Source organism: Pelophylax lessonae (genome assembly GCF_965119305.1).
Source record: "Pelophylax lessonae genome assembly, chromosome: 2".
Lineage (NCBI taxonomy): Eukaryota > Metazoa > Chordata > Amphibia > Anura > Ranidae > Pelophylax > Pelophylax lessonae.
The window spans coordinates 492,930,521-492,949,373 of record NC_138769.1 but is presented as its reverse complement, the minus strand read 5'-3'; the positions used below and the strand labels follow the sequence as shown (position 1 = coordinate 492,949,373).

The following is an 18,853-nucleotide window of genomic DNA, read 5'->3' as shown; positions in this document are numbered from 1 at the left end:
CTGTCCAGGGAGGAGTCGATTCCGACTTCGGTCATACCTCCGAATCAGATCCTGGCCGCCATTCGCACCAGCCTGACCTCTCCCCTGGGTGAGCAGATTTTGGCGGCTCAATCTGGTGCTCCCTCTGGGAGACCCAACGGCAGATGTTTTGTGCCTGAGGAGTTGCGCACTCGGTTGTTGCGAACCTACCATAACTCCAAGACCGCGGGGCATCCTGGAAAGAATCAGCTGTCCTGGGCTGTTTCACGTCTGTTCTGGTGGCCTTCCCTACGTTCCGACATCGCCGCATATGTAGCGGCATGCTCCATTTGTGCCCAGAGTAAGTCCCCTCGGCACCTTCCGTTGGGCCTTCTGCAACCCATAGCCACCGGGGAGCGCCCATGGTCACACCTGGGGATGGATTTCATTGTGGACCTTCCTGCATCCCGAGGCCATACGGTCATTCTCATGATTGTGGATCGATTTTCCAAAATGTGCCACTGTGTTCCTCTCAAGAAGTTACCCTCTGCACAGGAGTTGGCTACGATTTTTGCCAGGGAGGTCTTCCGGTTGCACGGTTTGCCCAAGGAGATTGTGTCGGATCGGGGGAGTCAGTTTGTGTCCAGGTTCTGGCGCGCCTTTTGCTCCCAGTTGGGGATTCATCTCTCCTTCTCCTCGGCCTACCACCCTCAGTCCAATGGGGCCGCAGAACGATCCAATCAGGCCTTGGAGCAATTCCTTCGTTGCTATGTCTCCGATCACCAAGACAATTGGGTTGACCTCCTGCCTTGGGCTGAGTTTGCCAGGAACACGGCGGTGAACTCTTCCTCTGGGACGTCTCCCTTCATGGCCAATTATGGGTTCCAACCTGCCGTGTTACCGGAGGTATTCTCTCCCCAGGATATTCCGGCTGTGGAGGATCACCTTTCCGTCCTACGTGCTTCTTGGGTACAGATCCAGAAGTCCCTTGAGGTCTCTGCGCAGCGCCAGAGACTCCAGGCTGATCGCAGACGAGCGCCTGCTCCTTCCTACCAGGCCGGAGACCGTGTATGGTTGTCCACCCGCAACCTCAACCTTCGAGTGCCCACTCCCAAGCTGGCGCCTCGCTTTGTTGGTCCCTTCCGAGTGCTTCGCAGGGTAAACCCGGTAGCCTATGCCCTTGCGCTTCCTCCTGGCATGCGGATCTCCAACGTGTTTCATGTCTCCCTGTTGAAGCCACTGGTGTGTAATCGTCAGTATGGATGGAAGGGGGGATTAGGGTCTTTTTAATCAGAGATTATAATGGCACCTGCCCCCATATGCAAACAATGGAAAGAATTCTAGCAAGGACATAGACCTGTCCCTAAAAAAAGGGTCAAGACTACGTCCCTACAAGAGAAAAAGGGGGTTTGAATGTGCCTCTATACACAGTCAAAGTATGCACATGTTCATGTAACATAACAACGGTACACAACTGTTTATTTAAAAAATTCATAAATCTTTATTAATACATAGTAAGAACAAAGAGTATATCACTCTAATAGATTGAATAGTCAATACATAGTGACAGGATTAGTACAATTTCAGATAAAAATGCTGGAGCTACGCGTTTCGCATTATGCGCTTCCTCAGGGTCCAGCAAGGGAAAGTATGTAAACAGAGATTCAGTCTTTAATAATCTAAAGGTACATAAAACAGTTATTAGATTTGTAAATATACACATATGTCTTATAACATTTTTATTATTCTCAGTTTCTTATTTGCAGCTATCAATTGTATGTTACTTACATTGTTATCTTAGCCTTGAACACATCAGTTTTACTCTAATTATTTAAAAATTATATAGGTAGATCAAAAAATAGATTTTCCATAGATATAGCTGGTTAGTATATTGGTTCCTATATTATAGATTCCTTTAGATAACAAGGAGAAAGAGAAAAACTATTTCTGCTTAACAAACTCTTTATGCTTTGCTTGTCAGAAAGACAAGGAACTAAATCCCACAAACTAAAAAGGAAAAGTAGGAGAAGGTGGGGGAAAGGGAAAAGAGAAAAGGGATGAATGTGAAAGAACAATAATAAAAAAGGGGGGAGATGATGTAGAGTGTGAATCACCACGTAGCCCACAGGGGGGGCAATGAGAGGGATAGGCTAGTTCCCCCGAGTGTTATAGATCAGGGGACAGTCCATCCATAGAGGAGGCATGGAGGAGACCAAAGAATGAATGGCATACATAAAGAGGTATATTCACTCCATTGTAAACTATAGATATGACATACTAAGGCATTAGATTGTCTTACCCCAATTAAGACGTCGCAATGAATAAAGTTGAGTATACTTGTTTAATTTAAAATCACGTTGTATGAAAGGGGGAGCCAGAAGCCCCTAAAATCAGAAAAGAGCGAATTTATATGTATGTATGGTTACTCCTTATTTAATTATTTTAATCAGGGGGATGGTAATTTAAGTATTAAGAATAGGTACTTACCAGGGACTCATTCTATAAAGTTTATGTGTTAGGTGGTGTAAAAGTCAAACAAGACGTACATCTATTTAAGTGAAAAGGGGGTTAGACATTGGAATCCCCTTCAAAGATGTACACCAATATTAAGTGAGAAAGGGTTAAATAAAGAATCCCCTTTAAAACTTGGGGATCATTGTAGTGCTGAAAGTATAAAGACTAGGTATAAGAGAGTCACTGGATGCTTTAGACAATTGGATCCAGCCCCGAATCTGAAAAGATATATAAAAATAATGGACCGTTGGTGAAGGGCTAAGCCTGACACAAAGGAAAGGTAAGGAGCTGAGTCTAAAGTTGAAACACTTACCATCTGAAGCAATACAGAAAGCCCACGGGGAGTATGACACTCAGCCTCAACAGCCTGTAAGTGTGAGCTTACTAAGCTGTCCGGTATATATACTAACCACTCTGTATTTGGTCTCCTCCTCCTCCCGGTCTCACGCCCCCCACATCCGCCCGCCATAGCGTCCACGTGTAGACGCCGCGGGAGGATGTTCCCGCCTACCGGAAATGAGCATCACATTGAACCGGAAGTGATGCTCATTTCCGGTAGGCGGGAACATCCTCCCGCGGCGTCTACACGTGGACGCTATGGCGGGCGGATGTGGGGGGCGTGAGACCGGGAGGAGGAGGAGACCAAATACAGAGTGGTTAGTATATATACCGGACAGCTTAGTAAGCTCACACTTACAGGCTGTTGAGGCTGAGTGTCATACTCCCCGTGGGCTTTCTGTATTGCTTCAGATGGTAAGTGTTTCAACTTTAGACTCAGCTCCTTACCTTTCCTTTGTGTCAGGCTTAGCCCTTCACCAACGGTCCATTATTTTTATATATCTTTTCAGATTCGGGGCTGTATCCAATTGTCTAAAGCATCCAGTGACTCTCTTATACCTAGTCTTTATACTTTCAGCACTACAATGATCCCCAAGTTTTAAAGGGGATTCTTTATTTAACCCTTTCTCACTTAATATTGGTGTACATCTTTGAAGGGGATTCCAATGTCTAACCCCCTTTTCACTTAAATAGATGTACGTCTTGTTTGACTTTTACACCACCTAACACATAAACTTTATAGAATGAGTCCCTGGTAAGTACCTATTCTTAATACTTAAATTACCATCCCCCTGATTAAAATAATTAAATAAGGAGTAACCATACATACATATAAATTCGCTCTTTTCTGATTTTAGGGGCTTCTGGCTCCCCCTTTCATACAACGTGATTTTAAATTAAACAAGTATACTCAACTTTATTCATTGCGACGTCTTAATTGGGGTAAGACAATCTAATGCCTTAGTATGTCATATCTATAGTTTACAATGGAGTGAATATACCTCTTTATGTATGCCATTCATTCTTTGGTCTCCTCCATGCCTCCTCTATGGATGGACTGTCCCCTGATCTATAACACTCGGGGGAACTAGCCTATCCCTCTCATTGCCCCCCCTGTGGGCTACGTGGTGATTCACACTCTACATCATCTCCCCCCTTTTTTATTATTGTTCTTTCACATTCATCCCTTTTCTCTTTTCCCTTTCCCCCACCTTCTCCTACTTTTCCTTTTTAGTTTGTGGGATTTAGTTCCTTGTCTTTCTGACAAGCAAAGCATAAAGAGTTTGTTAAGCAGAAATAGTTTTTCTCTTTCTCCTTGTTATCTAAAGGAATCTATAATATAGGAACCAATATACTAACCAGCTATATCTATGGAAAATCTATTTTTTGATCTACCTATATAATTTTTAAATAATTAGAGTAAAACTGATGTGTTCAAGGCTAAGATAACAATGTAAGTAACATACAATTGATAGCTGCAAATAAGAAACTGAGAATAATAAAAATGTTATAAGACATATGTGTATATTTACAAATCTAATAACTGTTTTATGTACCTTTAGATTATTAAAGACTGAATCTCTGTTTACATACTTTCCCTTGCTGGACCCTGAGGAAGCGCATAATGCGAAACGCGTAGCTCCAGCATTTTTATCTGAAATTGTACTAATCCTGTCACTATGTATTGACTATTCAATCTATTAGAGTGATATACTCTTTGTTCTTACTATGTATTAATAAAGATTTATGAATTTTTTAAATAAACAGTTGTGTACCGTTGTTATGTTACATGAACATGTGCATACTTTGACTGTGTATAGAGGCACATTCAAACCCCCTTTTTCTCTTGTAGGGACGTAGTCTTGACTCTTTTTTTAGGGACAGGTCTATGTCCTTGCTAGAATTCTTTCCATGGTGTGTAATCGTTTCACTTCCTCGGTTCCTCGGCCCCGTCCGGTCCAAGTGGGCAATCGTGAGGAGTATGAGGTGAGCAATATCCTGGACTCACGCCTGGTCCGCGGTCGGGTGCAGTTTTTGGTTCATTGGCGTGGTTATGGTCCAGAGGAGCGTTCCTGGGTTCCCTCCGCAGATGTCCATGCTCCTGCCTTGCTCCGAGCCTTCCACGCACGCTTCCCTCAGAAACCGTTCTTTTCTCCGCGGAGGAGGGGCCCTTGAGGGGGAGGTACTGTCATGGTCTTACCTTCTTGCTGTTCTCCTTCGTTTGACATGTGCTGGCGGCCATCTTGGTTTCTGGGTTTCTTGTAGCCTCCCACCCTGCGGCTCCTCCTTCCCACTGGGAGGAGCTGGATGCCTAGCTCATATATATAGGAGGTCTGTGGCTTCAGTTCCTTGCTTGGTCCTCCTGTGTTCACATGCTTCTAAGACTGCTGCTGCTTCTGGTTCCTGATCCTGGCTTCGTCTGACTACCCTGCTGGTTCCTGATCCTGGCTTCGTCTGACTACCCTGCTGGTTCCTGATCCTGGCTTCGTCTGACTACCCTGCTGGTTCCTGACCTCTGGCTTCGCAAGGACTCTGCCTCGGTTTCGCCATCCGTTTGGACTTTTGCTTTACAGCTTGATTTTCAATAAAGCCTTCTTATTTTCACTTATCTGTTGTTGTACGTCTGGTTCATGGTTCCGTGACAAGAACCTGCACTGAAGGAACCAAATGTCGGACACCCTGAAGAAAGGTACGCACCAGGGAGTGTGTGGCCAAAGGTCGTTGGAAGAAGACCGCCAAAGCCAACACCTGGCCCTTGATGGTACTCAAGGCCAATCAAAGGCGTTCAACAGTCAAGCCGCCAAAGCCAACGACTGTAAAGCAGGATGGAAGATCAGCCCTTGGGACAGCAGATCCTCCTTGAGAGGAAGCTTCCAAGGAACATCGTCGACAAGCTGCACCAGATCAGCATACCAAGCCTGGTGAGGTCAGTCCGGAGCCACTATGATGACCGGAATCCCTTCTACCTCAATCCTGCGGAGAAGTCTTGGCAGATGCTTGAGAAGAGGGTAGGCGTAAATAAGACGATACTGACCCCCTAGGGCCACCAGCGCATCTGTGGTGTCTGCCAGAGGATCCCTTGATTGAGCCACAAACCTCTGCACCTTTCTGTTGAGCTGAGATGCCAACAGATCCACCTCGGGGGTGCCCCACCGGAGACACACTTGATGAAACACCTCCGGATGAAGGGACCACTCCCCTTGGTCCAACGCCTGCAGACTGAGGTAATCCGCCTGCCAATTTTCGACCCCGGGAATGTGTACGGTGGAGAAGGCTGGAACTAACCATTCTACCCACCTTAGAATGCCGGCTACCTCCAGAGCCGCGAGGAAACTTCTTGTGCCCTCTTGGTGATCGACATAAGCCACAGCCGTGGCATTGTCCGATTGAATGTGCACTGGACAACCCTGAAGACGATCTATCCAATGGTCCAGACACAGTCTGATCGCTCTAAGTTTCAAGACATTGATCGGTAGTCTGGACTCTTCCAGTGTCCAGATCCCCTGAGCAGAATGTTTGCCGATGACGGCTCCCCAGCCGGACAGGCTGGCATCCGTGGTGTCCACTGTCCAATGCAAGGGGAAGAAGGATTTGCCCAGGAGAACGAAGCCACCAGTTCAGGGACTCCTTCATTCCCCTCAGCCGGATCCGATTGTCCAGAGACTGCGGAGTCTTGTCCCATTTGGTCAGAATCTCCCTTTGCAGGGACCTCATATGGAACTGTGCAAACGGAACCACCACGAAGGTAGACACCATCAGGCCCAGCATCTGCATGCAAGTCAGGAGGGATGACCATCTGCTGGACAGCAGGAGACGAATTGCAGCCTGCAATTTCTGGAATTTGTCAAGAGGAAGGAGCACTCAGGCTAAGGCCGAGTCCAGAGTCAGACCCAGATAGTCCAGCTTCGTGGACAGAACCAGTGCAGACTTCTGGAAATTTTGAATCCAGCCAAACTTCCGCAGAGTTTGCATTGTGATCCCCAGGTTTTCCACCAGAGCAGAAGGAGACTGCGCTTGCAGAAGGAGATGGTCTTTGTAGCCCAGTACCGTGATCCACCATTGGCGTAACAAGGCTAGCAACAGGGCTAACACTTTTGTGAAGACCTGAGGAGCAGAGGCGATACCGGAGGGTAACGCCACAAACTGATAATGCTTCTCTCCCACAGAAAAGCGGAGAAAACGCTGGTGACTGGCACATATTGGAATGTGAAGGTAGGCATCCTTGATGTCGATAGAGGCGAGGAAATTCCCCTGACGTAGGGATGCCACCACCGTTCAAATGGACTCCATTCTGAACTTCTGCACCCGCACAAAGCAATTTAGCGCCTTGAGGGCCAGGATTGGACGCACTTTGCCTTCCTTCCTGTGAACAGGTTTAACAGAGTAAAAACCCTGAAAACGTTCCAAAGTCAGAACCGGGACAATCACCACTTGAAGTATGTCTTGTAATGCCCCAAACAGACCCTGTAAGCGGTCTGGGGACAGGTGCAAGTATGTCTTGTAATGCCCCAAACAGACCCTGTAAGCGGTCTGGGGACAGGTGCAAGTTTGAAGGAAAGAACCTTACCGGGGGACAAGATCGAAACTTGATCTTGTAGCTGGACCGAATGACTTCCTGGACCCACTTGTCTTGCACCGGGGAAGTCCATGGGTTCAGAAACCAGCGAAGACGTCCCCCCACCCCCAATACAGGTAAGGGCGCACCTTCATGCTGAAGGAGCATTGTCCGTGGGTCTGGAGAAGCCAGCTCTTGGCTTGCCAGACCAGGTTCGCTTGGATCCTCCAGAGGAGGCCCTGAAGGGCTTTAAGCCCTTGTCAGTCGACCCTAAGGGATGAAAAAACTTCTTATGAGCCGAGAAGGAAGGTCCCCATCTACGACAAGGTTCCTTGCCCTTAGTAGCCTGTGGAAAAAAGGTACTCTTCCCCCCTTTGAGACCTTTAATGATGTCATCCAGGGTAGCTCCAAACAGACGATCTACTTGAAAGGGAAGATCAGTCAAGGTCTTTTTAGAAGTCTGGTCCGCAGACCAGCATTTGAGCAAAAAGACATGCCAAAGGACCACTGCAAAAACAGAGGCGAGCCATCAGGGGAGCCTCGTCTAAGAAGGCATCACAGATATACTGCAGCCCCTGGAGTAGCTGGTCCCCCAGCTCGGCAAAGGCAGGGGGTAGCTGTTCTTTCTCCAGGTCACAACGTAAGAGCTTAACCCACACGGTCAGAGTTTGCAACACCAGGGCAATGGTGACTACCGGCCTCATTGCCGAACCAGCCAGAGTGTACATATTGCGGGCCACAGCCTCCACCTTCCTGTCAGCCGGATCCTTAAAGGCCGGGGACTCTTAAATCTGAATCATGGTTGCCTTGTTTAACCTAAAAACCGGAGGGTCTACCACCGGTGGAACAGTCCACTTCTTAAAAAGGGACTCCTCATAAGGGTAACGCCCAGTAAAGTGCTTAGGGACCCCACGGGGACGCTTTGGTCGTCCCCACTCTTTAGCGAAAATTCTGTCAAAATAAGCAGGAAAAGAAACAGGCACCTTTGCCACTCTGGATGGCTTGTGAGTGCCAAAGGGAATCATCCTCGCTATCAGAGGATTCTGGGCGCGAGGTTGCAGACCCAGCAGGGGTTGAATCATATTCAGGATCTGATGATACAGAGGAGGCAGGGGAAGGCGGGGGATGATTTCTGCTAGCCCGTCGCCCGAAAGCCACCTCCACACAAAGAACTCCAGGACCGCCGTCAGTGCAATGATGGATGATTGGGACTCGGAGGGATCCCGCAGCCTCAGAGAGGCCTCAGAGGTGGGGAGATGTGCTCCAAAGACTCCAGGAGTCACCAGGGGGACCTCACAAAGTATAAAATACTGAAAAGGGACAACCCCCACTGCGTTAGCAGCACCTCCCGGTCGCCATGCACAAGCACCAAGTGATCCTTAGCAGAGAGGGAGAGGACCCCACCAGACTCACCACCCAGCAGAAACAGGCACCTTCAGCCACCAGGATAATCTGCACTACACGTGCGGCGATCAGGAAGTGAAGGGATCCTGCAGTCAGCACCAGGGGATGAGAAGGGGCTCCCTCCGCCGAAATTGCCGCCCACAGGGCTCCACTGTCATGCCATTTTCAATGGTAAAACACAGCAAAATTGCCGTCAGACTATACAAACATGGCCACTGTGCATAGAAACACACAGGCTACAACAAAATGGTGGCCCCGCACGGCACCACAAGGCTTACAGGGACCTAGGAGGGAACCCAGGCCTCAAGGAAAGATCCAGACAAGACAGGGGGCCCTGGCAGAAGCCATCACCAGGTACAAACCCCCCCCCCCAGCACAGTTGATTGTTCGGTTGCCGGCAGCGCACCCCCAGCCTCTTTGCCAGCTAGCGCCCTCCCCCCACCCCAGGAGGTGGAACAGACCCCCCAAACAGCCAAGAGGAATGCTACGACTCGGGCCGAGACCTGGTCATATGCAACCTCGCAATCTAGATTTTCCAGCCTGTCACCCAGTCCAGCAGTGCCAACTGAGTGCCTATAGCGGAGAGAGGGAGTATACCTCCTGGGACTGCCCATGGGCAAAGCCAGAATTTTTTTCTGCCTAGTGTCCTATTCCTTTAGGGGGCAGTATAACCCAATGGTTAAGAATATCAAGAGTAAAATGGCCTTTAAAAAATATAATGCCATGGGGTCATTGTCGACATTCCAGCACTACAAGGATTGCAAAAAAAGGAAAAGAGCGCAATAAAGCAGCTAAATTAGACTATGAGAGGCACATAGTAGAGGAGAGTAAAAAAAAAGAAAGAATGATCAGGGGAAGTTGGTTACAAATGACAAGGAGAAATGCATTCTTCTCCTCAGTATTTACAAAGGAAAAGGGGGTATAGTAATATTTACTTGTCTGGATCTCTTTTTGGCTGGATTTTATTCTTTCTTTTTGTATTATAATTAACTGCAGAACCCACTGTGTTTTCAGCTTTGTTTTTTTGGAATAAGAAATATAGTTTGTCCTAAATGTTTAGAGCTAACTTGAGGGCATCACACCATATAACATGCTCACCCACTGGCATCATTGAAGATCTATAAAATAGTTGTGTTGCATCTGCTCCAGTTAAAAACCCTCATGATCAACATGCTAAAATGTTTAGCTAAGAAGAGCCAATTTGTAAATTATATAAATTCCTGCAGATATGGCTGAATAGGGCCATTTTGAGAGGCAAAGCTCTTACACTTTCTCAATGTTCAGGAGCTTGCTTTCCCTTTTCTGGATTCTCCGCACTCTACAAGAACCTACCTGCAAGCTCTAGCATTTTCCAAAAGTGACAAAGCTCTGCCTGTCAGAACAGCACAATATTCGGCCTTATCTGCAGAGATTTTTAAACCCTAGGTGCCTTCATTTATACTTGCAGTAGTTTTTCTATTTTTCTCTTAAAGTGAATTAAGAGAAATGCAGAAGACCTAGAACAAGTATGCAGATTAAAAAAGTCTTAGCAAAGTCTATACTGCATATTTCCATATTGCGTATTTCATCTTAAGTATTATTTTCATAAAAAGACTTCAGTAATGACAGCTTTCTTGGTACCAGGTTTTTGTTCCACCAGAGTATTCTCAAAGCCTCCAATGACAGGGTACTTAACATGTAATAGATTCAAAGTTAAAGCACCCTCTGCTGTTGCAGCTAAGTAATGTGCTGAGCCTCTCAAGTTGAAAGTGAAATTTGCAATACATTGTGATGCAGCTCTAACTTTGGAGCTGAGGTTTGCATACAGTGTGCCTTAAATTACAAGTTACTCTATAACAAAATGTATGTGCAGGCATCTCTGGGTATTTGCTTTTTATGTTCTTGGACTATTTGTTTTCATAAAAACACTGTAAATAACATTATTTTACAGTTGTTACTTACATTATCCAAAGAGGAGTTCTTATCAGTCAGTTCTTTAAGCTCCTTCATAAACATTTCCTTCACTTTTCTCATTTCTTCTTCAAAACCTTCTTTTTCTTCCGCTTTCCACTTGTCAAACTTTTTCAAAACTTCCAACTCCATTGTTTTCCTTTGCTCACTCTCCTGTACCTGTATAAAATATAGTGATATGGAAGATGGTCAAAAATGTTTAAATGTTTCAAGATCTATTTGCTTGCTTCCGGTAGGGAGATGTCAGAGACTGAGGAGTCGGGGAGGGGTTCTCAAAGCAAACAGGTACAGCTCTGAAGACCAAGTATCACTCCACATGCCCCAATAACATACTGTACATTTTTTTATTTTTTTATTTACCGAATGAAAAAGTCAAGACATTGGGCAAAATCCCTGTAATTTATGAAAAAACATGAGTTAAATTACACATGCAATGTTTCTTTAAAGCTGAACTCCAACTTTCTTTTCACTAGAACTGAATGGAATTTTTCTCCATTTTCAGATGATGGATTGAACAGTGCTCTATGAGATGTTCAAAGCTTGGGATATTTTTTATAACCTAAGCCTGCTTTAAACTTCTCCACAACTTTTTTTCCCTGACCTGTCTGGTGTGTTCCTCGGCTTTGATAATGCTGTTTGTTCACTAAGGTTCTCTAACAAACCTCTGAGGGCTTCACAGAGCAGCTGTATTTATACTGAGATTAAATTACACACGGATGAACTCCATTTACTAATTAGGTGACTTCTGAAGGCAATTGGTTAAAGTAGATTTTAGTTAGGTTTATCAGAGTAGAGTAAAGGGGGCTAAATACCTAACAGTGGGGCACGCCACACTTTTTAGATATCTAACCGTAAAAAATATTGAAAACTATTTATAATTTTCCTTCCACTTCACAATTATTGCCACTCTGTGTTGGTTTATCACATAAAATCCCATTAAAATACATTTACCTTTTTTGGCTGTAACATGACAAAATGTGGAACATTTTAAGGGGTATGAATACTTTTTCAAGGCACTGTATATACAGTATGTATACACACACACACATCTATGCACACATACATCTCCTTACCCCTTTTTTTAATTATTTAAAAGGTGTTCCTTGTCCATGTTTACATTTAAATTCAAAGCAACCAATCTAAATTCATCTTTTTAATACTGGAAAAGCATGGTGCCTGAAGAGTAATGAACTGGATGGACATCCTGTGTAATTATCTGCTCAAAGGAACTGAAAGTTGAGCCTGGGAGAGGAACAAACTTTTTATGACTATTGGTTCAACTGTCTTCAATGACTGTGATTACCAACCCCCCACGCCAGCTGGGTGTGGGTCTCAAGTCTAGATGAAAAAGGACCTTGGCCTAAAGGGCCGTACACACTTGACGAAAATCGGATGAAATATCCTCCGATTTTTCCCTCTCTTGCTCAGCGTTCATTACCGTTTTTAGTTGACAGTGCATAAATGTTCACAAAATTTCTCATCCGATTTTTCTTTTTTTGGCACATTTGTTCCTAGACTTCCGGGTTGTCAGCAACTTCAGATCATGCGTGGTCTTTCGTATCCGATTTTTCACAGACGTACTGCATACACATTAAACGAAAATTGGTCGTCTGGGGACGGACGATAAAAATTTTGGTGTTTGTCCCTCCGTTTTTTTTCGTTGAAAATGTCGGCATCGGCTGCTGAAAGTTGTGTACACACTAGGCGAAGATCGGACGATTTTACCTCGGACGGGAATTTTCGGCAGATTTTCTACTAGTGTGTACCCCACTTAAGAGATTCAGTGAGCATGTGTGTGCAATAGAAGACAGTCTCCCCTTTCCTTTTTCCTTGTCCCATCTCCCTCTCCATTGTTTTACCCCATTTCCTTATCTGTAACTATAATGTATTTCCCTATTGTAATAAACCCTTATTTTAAGAGTTAGCCGTCCTTCATTGGAAGCCACACATCCCAAACAGCACATTTTACAATCTTGTACAGGTCTGACTTCAGTAAACCAAATTCTAATTGGCTCTGAACTTAATGTGAATCTGACTTGGTTTAACAGTTCAGACAACACAAGTACCTGCGTAAAGCCTCGTACACACGATCAGATTATCGGAAGATCTTTCGTCCATTTTTTGTTGCATGTTAGTGTCATATCGAAAGTGAAGAGGTTACTTTCATACGAAAATTTTCGTACGATAGAATTCAACTCCAGAAGTGATGTCATGTGTTCAATTGTTTTGTATGTGTTCTTTCGTTTCTGAGCTCTTTTGTTTCTGCTCTTATGATTTGTTTCAGACGAAAAACTGTACTAATTTATTGAAAATCGGACGTTGTGTTCACGTACGATAAAAACTTTATAGCCTGGACATCCAGTTTTTGACGTCCAAAAAATCGTAATCAGCTGTCGAAAGCACTATACTAATGATCCAAAAATGGACAGATTGTTCGTCATTTTATTTCCAATTTTTATATTGTGTGTACGGGCCTTTAGTCAAACAGATCCATATACAAAGGGATACAAGAAATAAAAGATATAGAAGGTTCTCACATCTCACAGCTAAATGACAATGGGATGCTGTCTGCTCTGCCCCTACTAGAGAGAACTACTCTCTCTATTTGTCCTAGGTACCATTACCAATGGGAGAGAAAGTTGAAGAAAAAAGTTTACAGCTGTCAACAGTATGGGAGCTGGGAAGGGAAATCTTCCATTCAAGACAACTATTCCAATGACAAACACAATTTCTCCTCACTTCCTGTTGGGTCTCGGGGACAGGGAATGAAGTGAAATATCTTCAACAGAAAACAGGCAGCACAAAAATAATCTGGCAGGGGCTTTATTAATCCTGAATCTTGCCAAAACTAAAAAAAGCCTTGGTACAGATACAGCTTAGCTTAGACAGCTTGGTGTCTTTTGACCTTCTGAAGGTATACAGGCAGCCAAGTCCAAAGGCTAATGATGTATTATGGTTGTTGTAAGAATCTACAAAAGTGCAACAAATTAGTTCTTTACGTAGATAATAATTTAATTCAAATATTACTATAAAAAAGTATGCAATTTTCAAAAAAAATAAAAATAAAGTAATTTATTATACAGAATCGACTGTATCTGTCCACAATCATCTTACCTGAGAGAGTTTTTCCAGATGAGTTGCTTTCTCAGTCTCTAACTGCTTTTTGGTAGAGTGAAGTTCTTCTTTAAGACATTTTATTTCATAGTACAAGTTATCATATTGCTGTGGACTCTGCCTTTGTTTTGCACCTTAAAGAGGGAAAAAAGGACAAAGACAAAAGGAATTGTCAGGAGTATTGATAGGCTTGAAAAACCAATTTAGACAGCTAACTTCAATGCCTATTTATTTCCTTTCATAGTTCTAAAGGATTTGGGTGCAGTTTCTAGGAAGCACCAAGCCATTCACCGTAGTAACTATCCAGGAAGCACCAAGCCATTCCCCTTAGTAATTATCCATTCAGAAGCTTACAATCTAATGTCCCTTCCAAAATCATATGCACACACAGACTAGGTCTAGTTTTTAAGAAGAGGTAAACCACTTATGAGCAGGTTTTGTGAGAGGTGCTTATAGTCGTATTAGTGCACTTGCAACAGAAACAATTGAATACTGTTCTTGATACTTTTTTATTCGCACTAACATCCTGAAAAATTGGATGTTAGTACAAATAAAACATAGTATCACGGACAGTACTCAACTGTTTACTTTGGCTTTCTCACAAGAAATACACTGTGAGACTATTCAAACTTTATGCAGATATGTTGAAATTAAACACATGGTTCCCATACTGCTGAACGCATATGAAACTGGTGGGGTTCAGTACCTCCAAAAAGGTTAAGAACCACTGTGCTAGACCCTTCTAACAACTGTGGATAAAGCATAAAGATCCCAGCATATGAAAACATTTGAACTAATAAGACATAACCAAAGTTGTAAACCTGCCACATTTACATAGAAGTATTTATCTCAGTCTATATAACAGAGATTCTATGATTAGGCGCTTTACAGTGTGAAACCCAATCAGAAAGACACCATACCATTCTGATGCACACTGATCACACTGATGGAGTTAACTAAAATCTTAGGGCTCATGCACAGTGAACGTTATAAAAAGACAGTAGAGTTAGCTGTAGCTGAAGAGGGAGTTTTTCAGTGTTTCTGCAGTAGCGTTTTTCAGCGCTCTTTTTAATAGCAAAACTATACTCGCATAAAAGCTTATGATTCAAAAATGCTGAGAAACACTGAATAGCTTTCTTTTTCAGCTCTTTTCAGCTTTTATCAGATTTAGAGCATGTTTACAGCTGAAAAATGCCTCAAAACCCACTAGCTCTGGGGGGGGGGTTCCAGTCAGAAAACCCCCCTGCCAAAAACTGCTGACAACAGCCTATGTGTGCATGGACACATAAGATAACTTGCTGGGGAGTTTACTGGCTGCAGAAAAAAACGTCTGGCACCAAAAACAGCAGCTGTAAAAACGTCCAGTGTGCATGAGGCTTTAAGCAGCATATAACCATATGTACCTTCACTGTATTTGTCCATCTATCCATCATCTAGTTTTGTGACAGGTACCAGCAGTGATGAACTGAAGTGCCAACTGAATTAACTGCTGTAGGCATGTGGAAAGACCTGCAGCGGCAATCATTTTGTGAAATAACAATATGACAGAGATAATAAACCATATTTAAGAGAGTATGCTCTATAAGAAACAATGTAACCAAAATCAAAGAGAAGGGTTTCTTTCAGAAAATACTGTGTCAAGGATAGGCATTCCACTTCTCTTTATACAATGGCTACAGCTTCCAACCAGTTAGCTGGCCAGCTCTTCCCTCCCTTTCCCTTTTAACTTGGGATTCGGCAGGACTGCCCTCTCTCGTCTTTCCCTGGCTATAGAGCCCATTGCAAAGGCCCTCAGCAATTAAGGAAATTAGAGGATTTAGAGTGGGCTTGTTGGAGGAAAGAGTCGCTCTCAATGCCAACAACCTTTTGTTGTTTCTGAAAGACTCTCAAGCTATCACCCAAGCCCCATCTAACCTCCAGCTGGGTTGATGAGCTCACATATCTGGGCCTAATTGTCTCTAGAAATTACTCCAATTAGATGTGTTTTGATTTATTACCAGTTTTGCATGACCTTAAGCTGAAGACATGGCAAAACCTGCCATCATCTCTCCTGGGCTGTATAAATCAACTCGAAATGAAAGTCTTACCTAAATTAACCGCTTGCCGCCCGCCCGCCATCATATGACGGCGGAGCGGTGCGACCATTATCCTGGGCCGCCGTCATATGACGGCGGCACTTTAAGCAGGGCAGGCGCGCGATCGCGTGCGCGCCGCCCTGCACTGCCGGTGTCGGGGTGTCCCCGGGACACCCCCCGTCACCGGCAGGGGGGAAACAGCCAATGGGCGTGGCTGTTTCCCACGTGATCGGCTGTGTTCCAATGACACAGCCGATCACAATGGAGGCGCCCGGGAGATGACCGCGCATGCGCGATCGGGAGCGCGTAGCGCGGTCATGTCAGTGGCACTGTGTTCCGTAGGAACACAGCTGTCACCGGCGGTAGGAAACAGTCACTGTCAGTGACTGCTTACTATGTGATCGGCTGTGAATCCATTCACAGCCGATCACAAAATGTAAACAAAGAGCAGTAACTCACTGTTACTAGCTCTTCTCTCCTCATACAGTTTCCAGTATGAGGGGAGAAGAGCTAGAAATAGTGAGTTACTGCTCTGTACACATGTAACAAAGTAAAATCACAAAAATAAAGGTCCCCACACAGTCCTTAGCCCCCCCCAATGTCACCTGTCACCCAACAGTCACCTCATCAGTGCCCAGAAATTGACACCCATAACGTTCACATGTGAGCGCAGCGATCGCGGGCAGAATCACAGCGATTCTGCCCGCGATCCGTAAATCATTGCAAATCGTGGGACGCCTGTGCGTTGCCCCTGATTTGCAATAGCACCCCAAACGCTGTGCGATGTTGCCGCCATTTCCGCCTGCCGAATCGCGGTAACATCGCGCAAACATCGCATGACGCCCAAAAAAGGTACAAGAGTTTCTTTGGGGCGTCATGCGTTGTTTGCGCGATGTTACCGCGATTCGGCAGGCGGAAATCGCAGCAACATCGCACAGCGTTTGGGGTGCTATTGCAAATCACAGGCAACGCACAGGCGCCCCGCGATTTGCAATGATTTCTGGATCGCGGGCAGAATCGCTGTGATTCTGCCCATGATCGCTGCGCTCACATGTGAACGTAGCCTAAAGTGCACCGGTCACCAGAGACTGCCATCAGTACCGCCGTGCACCATCGCCTGTCACCCCATCAGTCATCGTCATCTGTCACCCCATCAGTCATCGTCATCTGTCACCCTATCAATCATCATCACTTGACACCCCATTAGTGATCGTCACTTGTCACCCCATCAATCATCGTCACATGTCACCCCGTCAGTGATTGTCATCTGTCACCCCACCAATCATCGTCACTTGTCACCTCATCAATCATCGTCACCTGTCACCTCAATCATCATCACCTGTCACCTCATCAATCATCCTCACCTGTCACCCCATCAGTCATCGTCACCTGTCACCCCATCAGTCATCGTCACCTGTCACCCCATCAGTCATTGTCACCTGTCACCCCATTAGTCATCGTCACCTGTCACCCCATCAGTCATCGTCACCTGTTTGCCATATACATGCAATCACTTACTGACCGCCTAACGACTATATGCGTCGGCCATTAAAAGCTAAATACTGGGGTTATGGCAGCAGATAGCCCCCATAACCCCGGTATTTTTTGAAACGGCGGGCGGTCGGCTTTCAGATAAGGGTGGTCCCAGTGGCGGATTCGCCACGGAATTACCCTTACGGTGCAGGGGAAGAGGTGCCCCCCCCCCTCCTGCCGCGTCCCAGACGTTTTCCCAGCTTACCGGACCCGCCGGCAGCGGGGAAAACTATCCGGTCCCGGATCCTCAGAGACAGGAAGTCGAGTGAGGGCAAGATGGCCCTCACTCGACTCTATGGTCTTGGAGGACCGGAGCTACGTTGAAAGACGTTGCCTAGCAACCGGTTTAAAGGGCTGCTTTTTTTTTTTTTTCCTCTTTCAACAATTTTTTTTTTTTTTTTTTCTTTTTTAGTGTAGTTGTGAGGTGTGAGGTCTTTTTGACCCCAGATCTCACAATAAAGAGGACCTGTCATGCCTATTTCTATTACAAGGGATGTTTACATTCCTTGTAATAGGAATAAAAATTATCAAAACATTTTTTTTTTTAAACTGTGTAAAAATAAAAAAATAATAAATAAAATAAATAGGAAAAAAAAAAAATTAAAGCGCCCTGTCCCCGTTAGCTCGCGCGCAGAAGCAAACGCATACACAAGTCCCGCCCACATATGTAAACGGTGTTCAAACCATACATGTGGGGTATCGCCGCGATCGTTAGAGCGAGAGCAATAATTTGAGCCCTAGACCTCCTCTGTAACTCTAAGCTAGTAACCTGCAGAAATTTTTAAAATGTTGCCTATGGGGATTTTTAAGTACCAATGTTTGGCGCCATTCTGTGAGCATGCGCAATTTTGAAGCATGACATGTTGGGTATCTAATTACTCGGCGTAACATTATCTTTCACATTATGGAAAAAAATTGGGCTAAATTTACTGTTTTCTTATTTTTTGGTTCAAAAAAGTGAATTTTTTTCAAAAAAATCGCATTTGGAAGACTGCTGCGCAAATATGGTGTGATAAAAAATATTGCAACGATCTCCATTTTATTCTCTAGGGTCTCTGCTAAAAAAAAATATATAATGTTTGGGGGTTCCAAGTAGTTTTCTAGCAAAAAAAATGATTTTAGCTTGTAAACACCAAGTGTCAAAAATAGGCCCAATCTTAAAGTGGATAAATGGACAACTTTGTGTAAAGCGCTACTTGGATGTTAGGCCTATGTATGTGGCCAGGCTGTGAAAAAGTGTTACACATGTGGTATCGCCATACTCAGGAGGAATAGCAGAATGTATTTTGGGGTGCAATTTTTGCTATGTACATGCTATGTGTTAGAAATATTGCATAAATGGACAGCTTTGTGTAAAAAAAAATGTGTTTTCATTTTCTTTCCACATTTTCCAAAAACTTGTGGAAAAAAT

At 44.6% G+C, this 18,853-nt stretch overlaps 1 protein-coding gene across 2 annotated transcripts in view; it reads right to left on the bottom strand.

Annotated features, from left to right (window-relative positions):
• Positions 1–18,853, bottom strand: part of DZIP1 (DAZ interacting zinc finger protein 1) — a 143,699-nt gene that overhangs the window by 115,097 nt on the left and 9,749 nt on the right. For both annotated transcript variants that reach the window (XM_082245315.1, XM_082245316.1), the window contains exons 3-4: positions 13,835–13,968; positions 10,712–10,879 (exon numbers count right to left, since the gene is read on the bottom strand). In XM_082245315.1, coding sequence (XP_082101441.1) covers positions 10,712–10,879; positions 13,835–13,968 — 302 coding nt within the window. The remainder of the gene's footprint in view (positions 1–10,711; positions 10,880–13,834; positions 13,969–18,853) is intronic.